General features: G+C 39.4%; 2 protein-coding genes across 3 annotated transcripts in view; one reads left to right on the top strand and one right to left on the bottom strand.

Moving 5' to 3' along the window:
* Window positions 1–5,414, top strand: part of TCEA1 (transcription elongation factor A (SII), 1) — a 30,766-nt gene extending 25,352 nt beyond the window's left edge. The window contains exons 8-11 of one of the 2 annotated variants that reach the window (XM_014937014.1): window positions 255–409; window positions 2,176–2,322; window positions 3,282–3,353; window positions 4,438–5,414. In XM_014937014.1, the coding sequence (XP_014792500.1) occupies window positions 255–409; window positions 2,176–2,322; window positions 3,282–3,353; window positions 4,438–4,446 (383 nt within the window). In that variant the 3' untranslated portion in view covers window positions 4,447–5,414. The remainder of the gene's footprint in view (window positions 1–254; window positions 410–2,175; window positions 2,323–3,281; window positions 3,354–4,437) is intronic. The other variant, XM_014937015.1, reaches the window with a different exon arrangement.
* A 4,861-nt stretch (window positions 5,415–10,275) lies between these two features.
* RGS20 (regulator of G-protein signaling 20) overlaps window positions 10,276–19,029 on the bottom strand; it is a 28,788-nt gene continuing 20,034 nt past the window's right edge. Inside the window, exons 2-5 of the mRNA XM_014936898.1 lie at window positions 18,841–18,989; window positions 14,839–14,925; window positions 13,461–13,695; window positions 10,276–11,780 (exon numbers count right to left, since the gene is read on the bottom strand). Of these exons, the coding sequence (XP_014792384.1) occupies window positions 11,592–11,780; window positions 13,461–13,695; window positions 14,839–14,925; window positions 18,841–18,989 (660 nt within the window). The 3' untranslated portion in view covers window positions 10,276–11,591. The remainder of the gene's footprint in view (window positions 11,781–13,460; window positions 13,696–14,838; window positions 14,926–18,840; window positions 18,990–19,029) is intronic.

The following is a 19,029-nucleotide window of genomic DNA, read 5'->3' as shown; positions in this document are numbered from 1 at the left end:
AGGAACTGGACATAAATTTATGGGTGACTTCTCACAATTTCAACTTTTTACCCACAAATTCATTTTTCACTGGCCATGTGCTAAACTATGATTAGGCTTCAGAAGGATGTGAAGTTTGCTGTGATGAACAGAAAAATAACTTGATTGGATTTGGGGTGGGGGGGAAGGACTCGGTCAAAAGTTGCCCCCCAAAATGAATCCTTTGTAGTGCTCTGTTTTACTTGGTAATGTTTTGTTCCTTAAATCCAAAGCACCTATTTTTCAAGAATTAAAAAACACTGATATGAAATACAAAAATAGGGTACGGAGTAGGATAGCAAATCTCAAGGATGCGAAGAATCCTAACCTAAGGAAAAACGTGTTATGTGGGAACATTCCTCCTGACAAGTTTGCCAAAATGACAGCAGAGGTGAGTAAAGCAGAGGTCCTGAACTATTTCCCTGTTGGATTTATGTCCTGACCTGCAGTTATTAGCCATAAAAATAATTTACATGAGCTGCCTGCACATCTGAGACACTGCGGTGTTTGTGGCTTGCACAGTCTGAATTAGGCAGGGCTGTGTTGGGGCAGAGGGAATGAAAGTGGTGTCTGTTAATGGTTCCTAAATACCAGATTTTGTTTCAGGGTCAGAAGGCAGGTGTTTGTTTAAAGTTTATAATTTACATGAGCTGCCTGCACATCTGAGAGACTATGGCGTGTTTGTGGCTTGCACAGTCTGAATTAGGCAGGGCTGTGTTGGGGCAGAGGGAATGAAAGTGGTGTCTGTTAATGGTTCCTAAATACCAGATTTTGTTTCAGGGTCAGAAGGCAGGTGTTTGTTTAAAGTTTATCTCAGATTTGACAGAATGCTTCACATGACTTTGAAGGAAACTCCTCACCATAAATAGAAAAAGCCATAACTGATAGGGGAAAGAAGTGAGGAGAATCGCCCTTTGTATCAAATTAAATATGTTATTTTTAAAAAACATTTTGGACACTTGAGTAGAAATTCCCATTCAGATGCTCACTGTATCTCAGATTTGACAGAATGCTTCACATGATTTTGAAGGAAACTCATCACCATAAATAGGAAAAGCCATAACCGATAGGGGATCTTTACAAATCCAAATAAATGTAGGAAGTCAAATGAAAAGTTAGGTTTTGTGGGAGAGAAAAATGAAAGCACAGTTAACATCTGATTCCAGTTCTGTAGTTCTGCTTCTTTGTGTTGGATTCTCCTCCCTCAAACCAGGTATAAAGGAGTATGTTGGAGACAAAGAAATTAAATTTTTCATCAACTAATGAAAATAACTTTATTCTAAAGGAAAGGTTTGGTGGTTGGGGTTTTTTTTGTGTTCTGTAGCTTTATGTGCAGGTTAGAGCAAACAGACTGATAAAGGAATGTGTAAAGAAAAATATATTGTACCTTCAGTACCTATTTTGTTTGTTCATTTTACATATGTGTATGTACATATGCATAAACATACATTTTCTGTTGTCCAGTGCCCATTCTTTGTTTTAATTAACGTCTTGGATTAAAATTATAATGACTAAAACCCACCTTGGTGTTAAGATTACTTCTGAAGTGAAACAGCATTAATGCAAGATTTGCATTCCACCGTCCACGTGGGATGTGGAGTAAAACTTTGCTGAAGAAAAATGGAACTACTTGTTTTTTGCTTGATTACTGTCTGTTGTGGAGAATCTGCACGCTAGCACTGTTTGAAAGGAAAAAGAAAATTGGTGAATCTGAGCTCCTTGGTTAGTGTTTTGAAACGAAGTGTGTATGACTTCTGGTTATACTGTATTTCTCAGTACAAATGTGGAAATACTCAAAATAGTGTAAATTTTTCCTATAACCTTCTTTAGGTCAGTGAGATAATTATGCAAGGATCTAACCTAGGGAGAGGACATTTTTCCTCCTTTCTGGAGAACTTGTCTCTATATCACATTTCTGAACTTCAGAACTGCGTTTCTAGGGGGTTAATATTGTAACTTTTACTGATTTTTGTGGCTTTTGTGCTGTGAAATACCCCTTGTCTTGTAAAATCAAAAAAATGTGTAGAATTACTTTACCCTTAATTAGACTTGCTGCTCATGGATTCTTAATAAAAGAAGATACGGGCTTGCACAGTGCTAACAACTTCTTTAAAACTAGAACTCTCTAGAAAACTGTCTGCTCTTTGTCCCCGACAGGAAATGGCAAGTGATGAGCTGAAAGAAATGCGCAAAAATCTGACCAAAGAAGCTATCAGAGAGCACCAGATGGCTAAAACGGGAGGTACCCAAACTGATCTGTTTACGTGTGGCAAGTGCAAAAAGAAGAACTGTACATACACCCAGGTATGGGCTTATTCACACTATTTTATTTTTTTTTGTCATTTTTCAAAGCTTGGAGTCCTATTTTCAGAGAAGAAAGTTGTAATTACAAAATGAACTTTTAACAAAATGCTAACAGGTTACAAAATACGTGGAAATAGTTGAATCTGCTTACGTGTGCTTACGTAAAGAAAGTTTGTCATATTAATTTACCAATTCACCAAAGATTTTATGTAACTCCAAGCTGAGTATTTGTACAGCCTGAAACGTTAGTTTCTTTGCCACACTGAGTTTTTGCTAATTCTGCTTATTACATCGCATTAATATGGTCTTATATGGAGGAGAGGTAATTTACTGTTTTTAATATGTGTAAACTTTTCTTTACGGAAGGAATAAATGGCAGAAAATAATGATACAAACATATAAAATATATATTTTTTTAATATGTACATAATCTCCCATTTGACTAATACTAGACCCTGACTTACAGTCATTGCTACAACTCTTCTCTATTTTAATTGGGAAATGTATGCAAAAAGGGCTTAAATTTGTTTAGCAGTGCTTCAGGGCATGTAATTTTGATCCATAGGATCAGCGAAGTTTATAATTTAATATTGTGTATCAGATGTTTTCAGTAGAAAGCTGGTTTTGTATCATGAGATTTTTAAGTCTTTGCATCAGTAAATATATGTAAAGCTGGCCTGAACATATAGCTTTACAGAACAATTTTTTCCTAGAAATACCTGCACAGTTTCTGTGCCAAAATGGATATTTTAGTGCTACTGAATGTGTCAAGACATAAGTTTGATCGCTTTATAGTCCAGACAAAAAACCAGTTGATACAGAAAGTTAACTTGTTTTCTTATGCAAATGTGTTTCCTTAATGACAAACTTTGATTTTAAACCTTTACATTGAACACATACTAACAAAAGTTGAAGATAGTAATTTTCCTTTTCTGCTCTGGCCCTTGCCTTTGATGAAGGTTCAAACCCGCAGCGCTGATGAACCCATGACAACGTTTGTGGTCTGTAATGAATGTGGAAACAGATGGAAGGTGAGACTACTCTATGTATTTCCTAGCAGACATCCAGGCTCTGTGCTTAATTTTGGTTTACAGTAAATTACAAATGAGTTTCTGTTGACTTTTGGTTATTTCTTAGCCCTTTAATGGTATTACATGTTGATATTACAAAATAGCTTTTTGACTGAAGGTGTGAGATCACACATGGAGCAGCGGCAAAGTTAGTCACTGTGTTTTGTTTTTCTTCACCATTTTTAATCTCTGCTTTGATGAGTGAAATAGGCTTTTTTTTTAAAGCCCTTTTGTTGGCTTCTTTGCTCCTTTTTTTTTGCTACTCCGAAAAGAAGGGGGGATAAAAAAAGAGATGACTGCTGCCATATTCCTGTGCCAGGATGAGTGTAGGGCGGTGATAACTTGATTTAAATTTTTTTTTTTTTTAGCCCTTTTGTTGGCTTCTTTCCCCTTGTTTTTTTTTTTGCTACTCTGAAAAGAAGGGGGGATAAAAAAAGAGATGACTGCTGCCATATTCCTGTGCCAGGATGAGTGTAGGGCGGTGATAACTTGATTTAAATTTTTTTTTTTTTTAAGTTCAGGAGCTGGGAATTATAAAAGCTTCTGAGGAACACTGGTAGTGTGATAAAGTGGAGGAACACTGACCTGAAGGCCTGTACAATTTACAGCTTACAATAGGATAGCAGGCAACATGAAGAATTCCATTGTGTTTCTGTCTTAAGGACACTGCAGCTCTGCAGAACCATGTTGCAGAGCATATGCTAAGATTATTGCATAAGAAAAGTCCTTTTATACATTTTGGTTTAAGTATCTTATTACTGAATATTGTTCAAATCTATACTCCAAGATATCTTTTTTATAAAGTGTATAAATTGTTTGATGCGGTACCTGGAAAAGTTTATTTGTCCTTAAAACCTTCTGTAAGGTGACACTTATAAATATGTCCGTATAAAGATGCTTGAGTGAAGGAATGGTTATGATATAAGCAAATGCTTTGACTAGTAATTTCCATATCCTAAGTATGGTGTCATATTTCTGTTTCTTCTTGCAAAGATTTAGAAATAAGCTGTATGAAGATCTCATGAAAATTCTTTTCTTTTGACAGTTCTGTTAGAAGAAGAAGAAATTGTCAAGACATCTGGACCAGTATGAAAGAGGATTTTTGTAATTAGCTTTAAAAACTAGGCTAAGCATCTAGCTTCCTGCAAACGCGAGGGGTTTTCGGTTTGTTTCTTTTTTTTTTCTTTTTTTTTTTTTTTTTTAAAGCAGCATACATGCCTGAAATTAGCCTTTGTTTTGACACAACCATCATTTCCTTAACTGCCTTCCTTCTAGCTGATAGTCAGTAGGGCCAGGTCGCTCAATTGTATGGTGAATGTTAAAATATTTTTTCATTTTTATAAGTAAGTTGACATTAAACTTTTACCAATTAAACATTTTGGGAATTGGCTTGTTTTTTTCTAACGATGTGAATAATGTACTATATTTTTTGTGGTCTGAAACATACATGCTCCTCCCACATGTATTTTATCTCTCCATATTTGTGCAGTTGTAAGAATGAAATTTGCTTCTTGCTGCTGTGTTCACTAGTTTTGCGAAGAGAAAAGGCATCTAACTTCATCTAATTACATTAAACTCGGTTGTTAACTAAATCATAATTTAGTTAACTCTCTAGTTTGTGCATACTGTTTCTGAATTGGGACTCAATTTATGGTCGTGGGGTTTGGAAATTTATTAGTGGATGCCATGACCTCTATTGCAGTGGTTGGTTAAGCTTGTTTATGTAACCAGCTTTGATCAATGCACTATATTTTATTGCCCAAATAATGTATTTTACATTTTATCAGTAAGTGTTATTTCTAGGAATGTCTTAAAATAATCACTTAAACCTGATTTGAGTGTCCAGTTTTGCTTAATGTGCCTGACAACCGAGTAACCCATTCATCACCATATGAACTGCCTGGGGACTTAATATTAAATTCGCTTCATATAAATGACATTAATTTTGTCAAAAACTGGGTTTTGAGATGTAGAATATCCGATGTCAATCATGGACCTGAAGGTGAGAATAAATTATTAAACTTACGATCTTTTCTATATGTGGAATGATATAAATACTGCTTGGTTAGAGCCTGCTGTTTAGTAGCGCACCTCTTTGGAAGTATTTTCAAATGCTTTTTCAAGGGAAAACATGTCAATATCTTTAGAAAAGGATCGAATTTTTTGTTACACCTAAGTTTATATTATTTAATTTACCAAAGCCTGGAGCCGAGGAGGTCTATCCTGGTGATGTATAAAGGATTCATGGGGGGATGGGAAGGGTGTGTCTGGTTCCTGGAGAATAAATTCCTTGACTGTAAAGGAAAAACCAAGGTTTTCTGTGTTGCATAACTTGATATAAAACCATTTTAAACTCAATTTGATATTAATGCCCTAATTTAGAAAACATTCATTTTTTCTACTAACAGAATGGGTTTATTTTTAGCCTGTATGTAGGTCCTTTGGCAGGATTGCTGTTTAACAGTTACTTAAAGATGCGTAATTGATTTTTTTTTTTTTTTCTTTCCAAGTTGTTTAAGACAAGGACAAACTGATGACATTCATTTAATATGAATTGCAGTGCTTTGTTTGGAGACCCTTGTAAAGAAACAGGTCCAAAACATTCAATTTAGAAATGGTTGCCTATTGGATGCCAAGCAGAGCTGAATTTCCACTGCTGTTGACGGCGTACGTACGGGGCAGGCACAGGTCGGTGTGCACAACCCTCCTCACACTACCTGGCCTTTTGATGCCTGACTGTGACGCTTAAGAAAATAACCTTTTGAGCAAATATAGTAAATGTCTTACAATTCGGTAAGCACAGAAAGAATCTGAACTTCATTAAAATAACTAGAACTGCAGGAGCGCTTTCTGCCGTGTAGGTGTATCCGTGTAGGAGTTCAAATACAAGGTTGTTTCACCTAATCTTACCTTACAGCTGTGGCAACAGCCTTCACTCTTTCTCTCTCCTGTTGCCTGGGTAAAAAGAACAGTTTCTTTCTTGTGGTGAAAGATGAAATCCAAGAGCTAGATGCCAAAATATCATAGGTGCCTAAATCCTATTCCTGCTATGTTTTCCAAAAAGAACACTGCCCAGCTGTGAGCTGTGGCTGCACCTCTGTGCACCAGGTGCTGCCCTTTTCCCGTTGTCTGAAATTGCCTTCCTCTGTTGGAGAGGATGCAAAGTCTGAAGGACATGTAGGAGAAGGATGAAGAAGTGGGGCTGGGATTGTGTCTCATTTCCCAGCTGGCTGACCTGTCTGCTGGGCTGCAGTCCTCCTGTGGCTGACCCAGTGCCTTCAGGTATTTTATGCAGTGAAACGTGCCAGCAAAACTGGGGGTAAATCTCCCCCATCCAGAATTCACAGAATCACAGAATCTTCTAGGTTGGGAGGGACCTTAAAGATCGTCTTGTCCAACCATCAACCTGACTGACAAAAATAGACACCCAAACAACAAACAAGGAGCATCATCACTAAACCATACCTCCCAGCACTACATCAACCCGTCTTTTGAACACCTCCAGAGATGGTGCCTCAACCACCTCCCTGGGCAGCCCATTCCAATGCCTGATAACCCTTTCAGTGAAAAAATTTTTCCTAATATCCAGCCTGAACCTCCCCTGGTGCAACTTGAGGCCATTTCCTCTTGTCCTGTCGCCTGTGACTTGGGAGAAGAGACCGACCCCCACCTCTCTACACCCTCCTTTCAGGGAGTTGTAGAGAGCAATAAGGTCTCCCCTCAGCCTCCTCTTCTCAGGTTTGGTTATTACCTTCATGGACATTTGAATCCTCTCAGATGAAAGAGAGACTGGAGCATGGTTGCCCTACAACTGAAGCTAGTTTTTACACTAATCTAGCACAGAAAAAGAGAAGGCTGTGTTCCTTTTAAAGTGTGTGGGTGTGTGGGTCTTTAAGGATGCCATCTTTCTCCTGTAAGGAAGGCTGGAGGTTTCTGCTGCTCAGAAAACGCAGCTCCCAGATCCTTAGTGAGAAGGCGTTTCCTCATGTATAATTCTGTGAACTTGCTCAGGAGAAAGCGTGGGCTTTAAAATGTCTTGTACTGAATGATTCCTTTTGACTAGCGCTGAGCAGAAGGTGAATATCTGCTCAATGATCTTGGCTTCTGTGAACCCCACTTGGAAGCCCTTATTGCACTTCCCAGGCGTTGCAAAGGAAATGCCTGGTCTATACCCAGAATTCAGGATTCCACCTGTGGTCACACAGGTGAATTTTACATTGAAACTTCCAACCCACATCAGCTTGGGTAGAACCTAAATTCATTAACGTCAAGTCTTTATTCTGCAAAAAGTGCTTGTGTTGCCTTTCAAACATAAGCCTGGTGAGATAGATCGTTAGTAGTCAGTCATACGAGTTTAGCCCCCAAGTACAATTTCATACAGCTGTATATTGGCTTCTCTTTTCACTGCATCATCACTAATCTTGAATTGTTTGACCATTTTAAAAGGTTCGGGATAAACTTAGTTGCAACATTAGCATAGATTTTCATTAATGTCGTTGAAATGATACTGATATTTTCTTGGCAGAAGTACTGTTTAGTGCAAACTTGGTTAAAAATTACTTGCTGTTGTGATAGTCTTTCTCATTATTTTCTCTCTTTCAGATATCCTTTGTAATCAGAAAGTGCATAAATACATGATGGTTATGTGATAAATTTTAATGTTTGTAAAGTGGAGCCCTTCAGGATATATATAGAGAGAGTTTGTGTTTTTTTTCTTTGTTTGTATTGTGTTAATGACTTTGGAATTGAAAGGTCATTGTGAAGCCCAGCATGTTGGCTGAAGGAGCCCATGCAATTTTAATAGAGCTTAGCAGGCTGGGGAGAAGAGTGGTGTGTGTTCTGTGGGACCTGTTGGTTTGTGAAGTGCAGAGGCTGGAGAGAAGAATACCAGTGGGCTGGAAAGTCCTTAGAGCTTAATGATATCCTGCCGTTAGATAAATGCCAAGACAAACCAACCCTGCTTACTAGGAGAAATTGATTTTGTGAGAATTTCTTACTTGATGAATTATAAATAATATTTTGTGTCAACATGGTTATTTTTCTCCTGCTATTCATGCAGCAGCTCGTGTATAGTAACTTCTCCTTTTCAGTGCAACTCACTTTCGCCCTGAGAAAAGTTTGTGCGTGATGAACTAGCAGATAGTAATTAAATGTAGTTAAAAAACCTGTCTTCTGTGCAGGTGGGGGTTTGGTTTCCAATTAAATGTAGTTAAAAAACCTGTCTTCTGGGCAGGTGGGGTTTTGGTTTCCTCTTTTTTTTTTTTTTCTTCTCCCCCCCTTCAATCAAATCCAGCATCAAACAGTTTTAAAATAACAAGATATTTACCTGAGTGGGTGGGTGGGTTGGTTGGTTGGAATTTGAGAGAGCCTCTCAGGCTATTTTTTTTCTTTTTTTCTTTTTTTTCTTCCTCCCCTCTTCAATCAAATCCAGCATTAAACAGCCTCAAAATAACAAGATATTTAACTGAGTGGGTTGGTTGGTTGGAATTTAAGAGAGACTCTCAGGTTGTGGAGGGAGCAGCATTCTGCCATTGGTGGTGGGTGTAAATTTAAACCTAATCCACAGGAATAAAGCTTGTTAAGATTTTTTCAGGAGAGATGCCCACTGTTAAGTGTCAGCTTCTTGTAATGCAGAAGTAAAATTTAAATTGCCTAGGGAATTTTAATTGCTTAGAAGTTGCGACACATGGAAAATAAGCTTAGAATGTATTTTTTCTTTTAAGAATCTGATGTTAACCATAGAACTGCCCAAATTAATATAGTTCTCTCTTCCCTCTCATTTCCTTGCAACTTTTTCTTTCTTTCTTCTTGCAGAATATTAGAATGTATTGCGTGACACAAAGCACAAGTGTTTGGTCTGTCTTCCAGCTCTTAATGAGGTGTCTTTGCAGGGAAGAGAGATAATTTAAAAGAAACGAAATCCTCCAGTTCATGAAATGACACGCTTTGAGCATCTTTTTTTTTTTTTGATGTGTGTGTCTGATCTTTCCAGCAAGCTGAATTTGACCTAGTTAAACTCAAAGTTGACAAAGTAAGTTTTAGAGCACTCTTACCCACCCTGATTGAAAAAAAACCAGCATTGTCAGCATGGCTGCGAGCTCCCCGTGGATGCTGCCTTACTGAGATGGCTGGTTTGGTTTGTTGGGAGTTACTCCCTATTGTGTAGTGCTTGATGTAAACTGTATTGAAAAAAAATTGCATTGATAGTGCTTTGGGTGCCTTTACTAGAAATTCAGCTGAGAGAACCAGTGTCCATACGTTGAGCAGTGGCAGTTGCTGACTGGACCGTGGCTTAAGTAGTGGTGTATAGAAGGGCTTCCTCATAACTTCCTCATCCAGTGCCGTGCTACACAGGGCAAAAGCACTTTGATTTGCTGCCTCTTATAAGTTTTTTTGGTTTTTTGTTTGTTTATTTTCTTGTGCTGACACGTTGAATAGTATTTTGGTTTCGCAAGGAGATGATGGAAACTGGTCCACAGCTATTGTTACCCTTACCGTCCATCGCATCTTCTTCTGTGGTGCTGTGTAATGAAAAATCTCACCACTTTTTACCCAATAGTGCAAATGGAGTAAGGGGAGAGCGTGTCTCTTGCAGAATGCTTTGGGGAAACCATTAAATTGATCTCCTAAATTCTGCCTTGTTATTCCCATTTCCTATTTGCAGAGAAAGTCCCCATTTCGTGCTTTTCGTAGTGCTGGAATTAGGCAAAGAGGTTTTAGAAAGGCTCCAGTAAATCTCACTGAGCTATGTCTCTCTGGTTCTGCCCTTCTAGGGGTATCTTTTTTCCTTTCTGTTCCCAGTATGTCCTTTTCCTACCTATTTGTGTCACTTTGGTTCACTTAAATAAACGTGCAGGAAAAAATACAATTTAATGGAAGTCCATTATAAACTCCGAAGTTTAATATAGTGGAATTGTAGTGAATCTTATCATTTAACGGAGCTGTTAGAACAATAGATCTACAAACAGATTATGCGGATTCAATTTACCACCTTCCTAGTACCTCCTGTGATTTTTAAGATATGATCAGAAATCAAGTGTAGTGTTTTGTGGGCACTGTAAACGAACATGGTTCATTAGCAGATGGAGCTGTTGCTTTTCTTTTGGACGGTCTGAAATAGTGCTATATCAGAAGAGGATAGTTCCAGCTTCCTCCTTTTGTCAGTTAAACATGTGAGTATCTGTAATAGAATCATAGAATCATCTAGGCTGGAAGGGACCTTAAAGATCATCTAGTCCAACCATTAACCCAACTCTTATTAGTTCCCCACTGAACTGCCATTTCTAGTAAAGAGAGAGATACCCGAGGTAATGCTCACTTAAAAAGTGTTTGACTGCTGCCAGGTAGCAGGAGGATGTAATATGTACAAAACAAAGATGGTTGATGCTCCCATCCTCTCAGGAGCAAATACTTTAATGTATGTGACCTCTACTTACCAAGGGAAGAGAATAACGTGAGAATTCTTGTGCTTTATTTCAGAATTTAAATGCCCAGACTCTTCTTCCTCTTAAGGAAATAATTTAACTTTATAAACATCACCAGTATGAACTTAAAAATGCTTTCAGCAGACTCTAGTAGTAAAATAGCAATTCTTCAGCGAAAGGTTTTTATAGGCAGCATTATTTCAACCATTATCTTTCACGACCTTGAGATTGCCACGCTGATTTCCATTAGTGCACCGCTAGATACACGGAGACAGGAGGTTATACCCGTGCCCAGTACGATCCCTACACCACAGGAAACCTTGTCTGGTGTAACTGGGATAGTGACAGTACCTGTTTTACTTTGGTCACAGTGTGGATGGGACAACTGGTTTGGTTCTCAAGCGAATTCTAACACTCCACTTAAAAATAAAACTTAGTTTTCGTGCTCAGTTGGCGTTTGTGCCTCAGACGTGCCTGGGAACAGATCTGCATCTGAGCTGCGTGCTGCGTTTGGGGGGAAAAAAAAAAACCCACTGCATTTTTTTTGAACAACAACATTTTCATTCTCTTCATTCTCTTTTGCAAAGTAACACTGAATTTGAGGAGAAACTGTCGTCAGAGCCTTGTGCGGGTTTAAATCATTCAGTCTGTAGTAAAACTTGCCTGAGTTATTTTCAGGTAGAGATCTCATTAATTCTCAATTCCCTGTGGATTGGTGTAGCCCAGAGTTCCGTTTGCTTCGAAATAAATACATTTCAGAAAAAAAAAAAAAATTCTATGCTTCAATGGATTTTTCAGATAAGGACCGAAGCAAGTCCTTATAAATGGCAGAGTTCATAAACCGTGGGTAGGAGTCTCTGTGCATTAAGGTGTAGATCTGGAGCTGTGCGTCATCGAAGGTGTGTTGTGAGGGTTCCAGCATGTTCCGGTTAATAACTTCCCGTACTCTGGAGTCCAGACTGACCTGTGTGTTAAAATAGAAACTCACGTAAATAATAGTGCTGAATGGTACACCTGGGGGGGGGGGCTTAGCTTTGTTTTATTGGTTGAGAAAGCAGTCTTTTTGGGTTTGTTTTTTTTTTTAACCCTTTCAGCGGGTGTCCTTCAAGAGTGTAAAAACTGCTAAATGTAGGTAGGTGAAGAAGTGATTGTGTTGAAATCTAGAAGTGGTAATCTCTGGAGTGTGGACAGAGCCATTTTCTCACTGGGGCTCCCTTGGAAGAAGGCTGCCTGGGACCCTGTTACTACTGAAACCCAGAGGGACTGGTGGATCATTGCCAGACCAACGTCCTGCTCTGTAGGAGAGAGGGTTTGTAATTTTTTGTGATGGTTCATTTCCTTGGGAGTTAGTTCCCTGACAAGGGACCCGAGTTTGGAGTAAGCAGGGTGACGCAGACGGAAGCTGGGAAGTTCTCACTTCATCAAATTCCTGCTAAAAAGCAGGGTGCATTGATGGGAACCACAGGTATGGCTATAACGGTTCCATACAACATACAAGTCATGCTGTCATTGTTTTCTGCGAGGAGGTAGCGTCTGTAGAAAGATGTTAGTAGTATTGGAGTAGACTAACTAGATTGAAATAGCATTTTTATAAGTACATAAGTACAACTTGCACCGCAAACAATTAAGTTTGCGTTTTGCAAGGGTACCAGGAGGTTTAAAATTCATAGAATCATAGAATCGTCTTGGTTGGAAGAGACCCTTGGGATCATCGAGTCCAACCATCTACCCTACTCTACAAAGTCCTCCCCTACACCATGAATTCCATCCTGCTCGATAGGATTACATTCAAACTGAACTGAGGTGTCTTCAAAACTCGACATATTTGCTAACAGCAGAGAGACAAGTAGTTTTGAAAATTTCCAGGAAGTCGGTGTGTTTGTTGTGGGCTCTGTCAGCTGCTCTTGGAGCAATTTGTGCTTTGCAAATAACACTTTGTTTGTAGTTACTCTGCTTTGGGACAGACACATTCACCCTGTTCCTAGTGCAAAGGAGAAAGAAACTGATTTGTCCAACAAATTAAATTTGAGCAAGGATGAAGCGATCATCTATATATTTGTGCCTCAAACTAAAGACCTCACACCAGCACACCAGGAGAGAGCTTTCTTACAGCCAGTGAAAGTCATTTTGACCATCTCACCTCAACGATGGGTCTGCCTTTTTCCCCTAAACCTCTACTTGATGGCAGTGGAATGTGGGGGGGAAAAGTTCTCCCTCAGTATTTTTTGTAGAATCACAGAATGGTTAGAGTTGGAAAGGACCTTAAAGATCATACAGTTCCAACCCCCCTGCCCTGGGCAGGGACACCTCCCACCAGACCAGGTTGCTCAAAGCCCCATCCAGCCTGGCCTTGAACACCTCCAGGGATGAGGCAGCCACAGCTTCTCTGGGCAACCTGTTCCAGTGGCTCACCACCCTCACAGGAAAGAATTTCTTTCTAGTATCTAATCTAAATCTCCCCTCTTTCAGTTTAAAACCCATTACCCCTTGTCCTATCAACCCACTCCCTGATAAAGGGGCCCTCCCCATTTCTCCTGCAGGCCCCTTTAGGTACTGGAAGACCCTCTCTTTTTGTGGCTTTAAACACGTTAGAACTTAACTGTGCAAAGCAGCATCAAAGAATGTGTTGAGGAAAGTGATATACCTCTTTTGGAGATAGGATAGAAATATAATCTTCGTAAATTAGTCTTGCTTTTTCTTCAATGACGCTTTTGTTGGATTCTTGTTTCAGTTCCTCACAGGCCATCCAGAAAAGCATGTTTTCCTCGCTGAATTCGGTGCGTAGAAATTCCCGAAAAGCATTCCTGCCAGCTGGAGTAAGCATCAGCTTGTCAAAGGACTGAGCCCAGGCGTTTACTTCTTCAAGAGTAGGAGCAGGGCTTGGAGAGGAAGGAGAGGACAAGAGGAGAGAAGTGAGTGACTGTTACTGTCTGCAGCTGGCAGGAGGCGTCTGGCATCGCGATGGAACAACATCGCAAGGTTCGTGGGGCTCTTCATTCCTCACCAGAGCTGCCCAAGTGCAAACTCTAGTAAACATATTTATAAGATGCTTTTTGAAAGTGTGCTTATCAAAATCTGAAATGCAGATGATTGCCCCCGCTTTGATGCAAACATTGCAGTTTACTGCTCAGAGTAATTGCAATAAATTCCCTCTGCAACAGCTAAGCATTTCTTCCATTACCCAACAGTCCTTCTTGAATCACTCTTAAAAATTGAATGAAAATATGCAGAAAGAAGCAATGATTCAACCCTGTAAGAGGTACCCTCCTGTCTATTACGGTTTTACAGGTATTACCTGTAAATTCAGAGCAATTCTGAAGAGGAGCCTGACTTTGGGGAGGATCTGAGCTCCTCTTTATATTTATTGTTTTTTAAGGCTGGGCGCTGCCAGTAAGATTCATCACATGGCTGCTGGGAACAGGATGTATTTAAAAATGATTTCAGAGAACAGGGAGACTGTGTTTACAATGCTGGTTTTGATCTGCCGTGTTATAAAAGGGGGGATGTGGTTACACAGTGCATATAAATCAGTAAGAGATTATAGAATCATAGAATTGTCTAGGTTGGAAGGGACCTTTAAGATCATCTAGTCCAACCATCAACCAAACCCAAATAAAAAACCAAAAGAAAAACGTACAAAAAAACCCCCATGTTACTAAACTATGTCTCTGAGCACCACGTCAACCCGTCTTTTGAAAATCTCCAGGGATGGTGCCTCAACCACTTCCCTGGGCAGCCCATTCCAAGGCTTAGTAACCCTTTCAGTGTAAAAATTCTTCCTAAGATTATAGATTATATTTATGATATAGATTATATATTTTATATATATAAATTTTTCCTGATTATAGGTCAGACCTTTGCTTCCTTAGGAGGTAAGAGACAGGTGACTGCAAGTTCAGCATAAATTACAAGTAAATAACGATAGTTATTTGCATAATTCAGGTAATTCACTTAGATTATTTAGTATGGTTAGTTGGGTTTGCTTTGTTTTAGCTTGACAGAACACTAAGTAAAGACCATACCTTTCCTCACAGTTTGGAATACCCTCTGCTTGGAGCTCATGAGATGTTCTCCTTGCTCTCTCTTCATCTTGGTTTCTAACAGTAAGACTGCAAGGTAGAAAACAAAATTTTAGTCAATTTTATAAAGGAAAAAGCTGAACGTTCACCAGAAGCTTTTCCTCCAATATTAAAAAAAAAAAAAAAGCTCAAAGGACAGAAGGTAAAGGACACATTACCCACAGTTGTACTCTGACATTAATTTTACAGTTGTATAAACCTGGCAAACTTTAATGTAGCTGAACAGGGTTCAATATTGTATCACATGGACTCTGTACAGGGATCACAGACTCATGGAATATCTCAATTTGGAAGGGACCCATAAGGATTATCAAGTCCAATTCCCTATATACATGTATATACAAGTAAATATATATATATGGGATATATACACACATACATGAGTACCCTTTATCATGTATTATATCTGTTCTCCGTTGATGCTTATTATTCTGTGTATGCTCAGTGCAATGTTTTTGCTTAGGTTAGGCTTGATGCACTGGTTTTATGTGTTACATTTCAAGGTTGGTTGGTTTGGGTTTTGGGTTTTATGTGTTACATTTCAAGGTTGGTTGGGTTGGGTTTTGGCTTCTTTTTGTTTTTCCTTCTTTTTTCTTCTCCTTGGCTATTTTTTTGTCTCCATAGCACACGATGAGGGTTTTTTTTTCTTCTTTTTTTTTTTCTCCTTGGCTACTTTTTTGTCTCCATAGCACACGATGAGGACCAAGGCTCTGGTTTAGAATGGTGATACCATGATACAAGACAGCCAGAGTTCAGCTGGAGGACAAGTTTTAAGCTAAACGTGTCTCTTGAGACGTTGGAAGTGGAAGCATCTTTCAGAGTTCAGATGTAGGTACAGCCAGATTGTGTAGTAATTGATTGTAACTTTGAGAAAGTGCTAATATGTGGTTGAAAATGTGAGGCCTGGAGCACAAAGAACAGATACGCTCAAAACAGCATTCAGCAATATCGTGTCTGACTGGAAACAAGTGTCAGCTTGTTTGTAGGATTACAGAAAAATAAAAGTAAATGTTTGCTGACTAGTGGTCACCGAGAGAGGGTTCTTCATGTCCCATGGAAGGGTAGCTGTCAACTCCTGCTGCTTTCATCAAGACTTAGTTTAAATAACTCTATTTTTTAAAAATCCTTTTGTTAGTGGCAGATGATTCTTTCTCATTTGAGACTGGATTTGAGCACACACGTACTTCTTTTTAAGGGATGGGGACCATGTTCCAGTTGACAGGCTGTCGTAGTTTAGTGAGAAAGGCATGTGTGCACGCACACACCGTGCAGTCATATAGTTTGTAAAGCTGCTTAAAATTTGTCAAGCACAAAAGGTCCCATGAATTATAATTTATATGAAATGGGTCCTTCCTCCAGCTGAAATAGAGCAATAAAGTTGTTTTAACTTTCAGGAAAATACCAAACTGAGTTCCTTCATTTGTACCTTACCTTTCTTTAATCCTAACATTGTAACTGTTTTGTTGCCTTAATCCTTAAGAATCTGATGTATCTCTAGTAAGGCTTTTTGTCTCAGTCCTATACTACCCTTTTAACCAGTGATTCTGGCCTTTTTTTAGCATGAAAGTTGGTATATTGTGTGCTCGTCACACACAGCAAGGAGTGATGTGCTTGTCAGAGCTATTTTTGGATTGGGGAGAACTAACAGATCCAACAGGAGTGATTAAGTCTTCATAGGATAATGCACGAAAGGGGAGAGAGACAAAAGAAATAATAAAACCTTCCTTAAGAGAACATGACATGCCTCCGAAAATGCCTTGTGGGCAGGCTCCTTCCCTAGAAATCTACAGATAAACACGAAAAGAAGAGACAAATGCAATAGTGCATCTTCTCAGGATGTGGAAGAGTAACAGGCTGGAGGCTGAGTTTTGGCTGTAGGAATGAGCACAGGCTCTGAGCATCCAGCTGAGAGACTCATTTCACTATTGCTTCATCCTGAATCTACTATTAAGAGTGTGCTGAATGTTGGATGTTCAGCAGCTCAGCTGCATGACTCACGGAGATGGTTATTTTTATTCCTATTCATAATTTTTTTCTGTTCAAAGTACTCAAGCTATTTTGAGGAAAAGGCTCTATGAATAGGGAATATAAATAGCTTAATTATGGTTTGTTTTGCATTTCTTGCTACTAGAAAACAGTTTTTTCTCAAAAAAAATCAGAAATTATTTTAAAGCTAAACCAAGCTGCTCTGTTTTGGAGCCTGTACTGGTTTCCCAGATGATTCTGAAATGCAAATACAAATTTGATGTTGCTTAAAATTCCTGTACTTTCAGACACTTTATTGAATAAATTGCTTTCTTTGAATTGTTTGAGCAGCGAGGTGCACAGATAATGAGCATCCTGGAAAAGATCAGGTAAAATGGCAAAAAAAGCACTTTATCAACAATTTAAAAGAAAATGCAAATTTTCTGTACTCTGACTTAGTAGGTAAATGTGCCTTATTTCTTCCTTTTGTGGAAAGACATGTCTGTTTGTGTAGTGCAGCTCTAGACTGAGGCATTTGAGATTGCACTGGGCAACTGTTCAGATGACACTGGAATGTGTACGGGATGCTTGGACACAGACACCATCCTGCAAGGGACCAAGCTCTGGCCCTGTACAGGCACAGTACCTACTGTCTCTTTAAACTCCAACTTATTTTATCTCCAAGCACCTGCTGAAAAGCTCGGTGGGATCAGAGCCAGAGTACTTGGCATGTTGCAAAAAGAAAAATATCCAATCACCTCTTGTCCTTGTAAAATACTCACTATTTGCATTAGGGAGGGGAGAACTGGGTATCCCAGCTTCTGATGAGTTGAGTACCAATAGCAAAGGAATCAGCCTGCTCTTCCCTTGCCTTCTAAAGCTCTTCTCCAAAGGATTTGCTACCAGCTGTTGTTGGAAAAAAAAATATATGGTGGAATAGATTCCTAGCCTGGGCTGTAAGGTTATTTACGACTTTTTCCCTTCACCTCAGTGCCAGGTTTGCTTGCTCTGAAGGGTTTCTGTGGTGGATAGTGCATGGAAGCACATCTTTCTGTTTTAAGGCTTTTCTTTATTTCAATGCAAGTTCTGGTCTCACCCACTAATTAGCAGTATGGGAAGCTTTACTTCAGTTTTGAATGAAATCAGTTAGATCTGGAGGAGCTGGTAAAAGAACGAAGGTGAACAAATCATTAATTTAAGGAATCAAGTGATTCCTTTTCCTCTTGCTTTGCCTTCCCTTCTAACTTTTCCTCCTTAACACCTTGTAATGGCAGTTCTTCTGGAGTACGTTCTGCTTAACGCCTCATCAGCAAACACCCACCATGTTTAAAGTCTCTGATCCCAAGGATTAACTTCATATGAATTGCAGGTGCCATGAATTGTCTTATTTGCAGAAACATTGACATTTTGAAACACGAATTAATGACAACAGATCCAGTTCCTTTAAAAAAAAAAAAAAAAAAAAAAGAAACAAAAAACAAAACCCCCAGTGCTGGCCACCTGGTTATTCATTTTCTGACCTACAAATTCTTCCACCTTCTCCTAATTCCATGTAACACAGCTTGTGCTCCCTGTAAAGCCCCAGTCCTAAATCTAAAGCTGTTAGGTATTCTGGTATGGCTTTCAGTTTTCAGTGGAAGCCCCGGTAAAGCTCAAGGCTGAGGAGAACCAGTCCTGCACAGAACAGACCTTCATTACACAGCACTGACAACTTAAGTATAAGTATAAAAATATTGTACAGAGAAGGGTTTTGTTTTGTTTTTTTAAATCTGTTGTTTCAATGGCAGGAATAGAAAAGAAAAGAGTAAATTGGAGTAGAAGGTTGTGTTAGCACTAGAGCACAGTCCTCTCTCTTAGTCCCAGACCTGCAGAATTACCCAGGTGGTTTGTGTGCTTTCTGTTGTCCTGTGCCCTGGCTGTCACCCCCTTCCCCTCTCCCTCCCCGAAATTCCCCGGGGGCTCGAAGGAGCGGGGTTTTACCATGAGCAGCTGCAGCAACAGCACCAACAGAAGCAGCAGGCGTTGGACCCTCGATTGCCCGTGCTGTGCTGAGCCTGGGCAGCCCCTGGGGTCTCCTGGGTCGTAGACATCTGCCGCTTGCGCATCTCCATCCGCTCTGATCCCATGGGCTGCAAGACAGCAAGAGAAAGGGCAAGTAAGACAAGTAAG

The sequence above is a fragment of the Calidris pugnax genome, unplaced genomic scaffold (assembly GCF_001431845.1).
Source record: "Calidris pugnax isolate Ruff unplaced genomic scaffold, ASM143184v1 scaffold51, whole genome shotgun sequence".
Lineage (NCBI taxonomy): Eukaryota > Metazoa > Chordata > Aves > Charadriiformes > Scolopacidae > Calidris > Calidris pugnax.
Note: the sequence above shows the minus strand (reverse complement) of the source record. Positions and strands in the feature narration are given on the sequence as shown.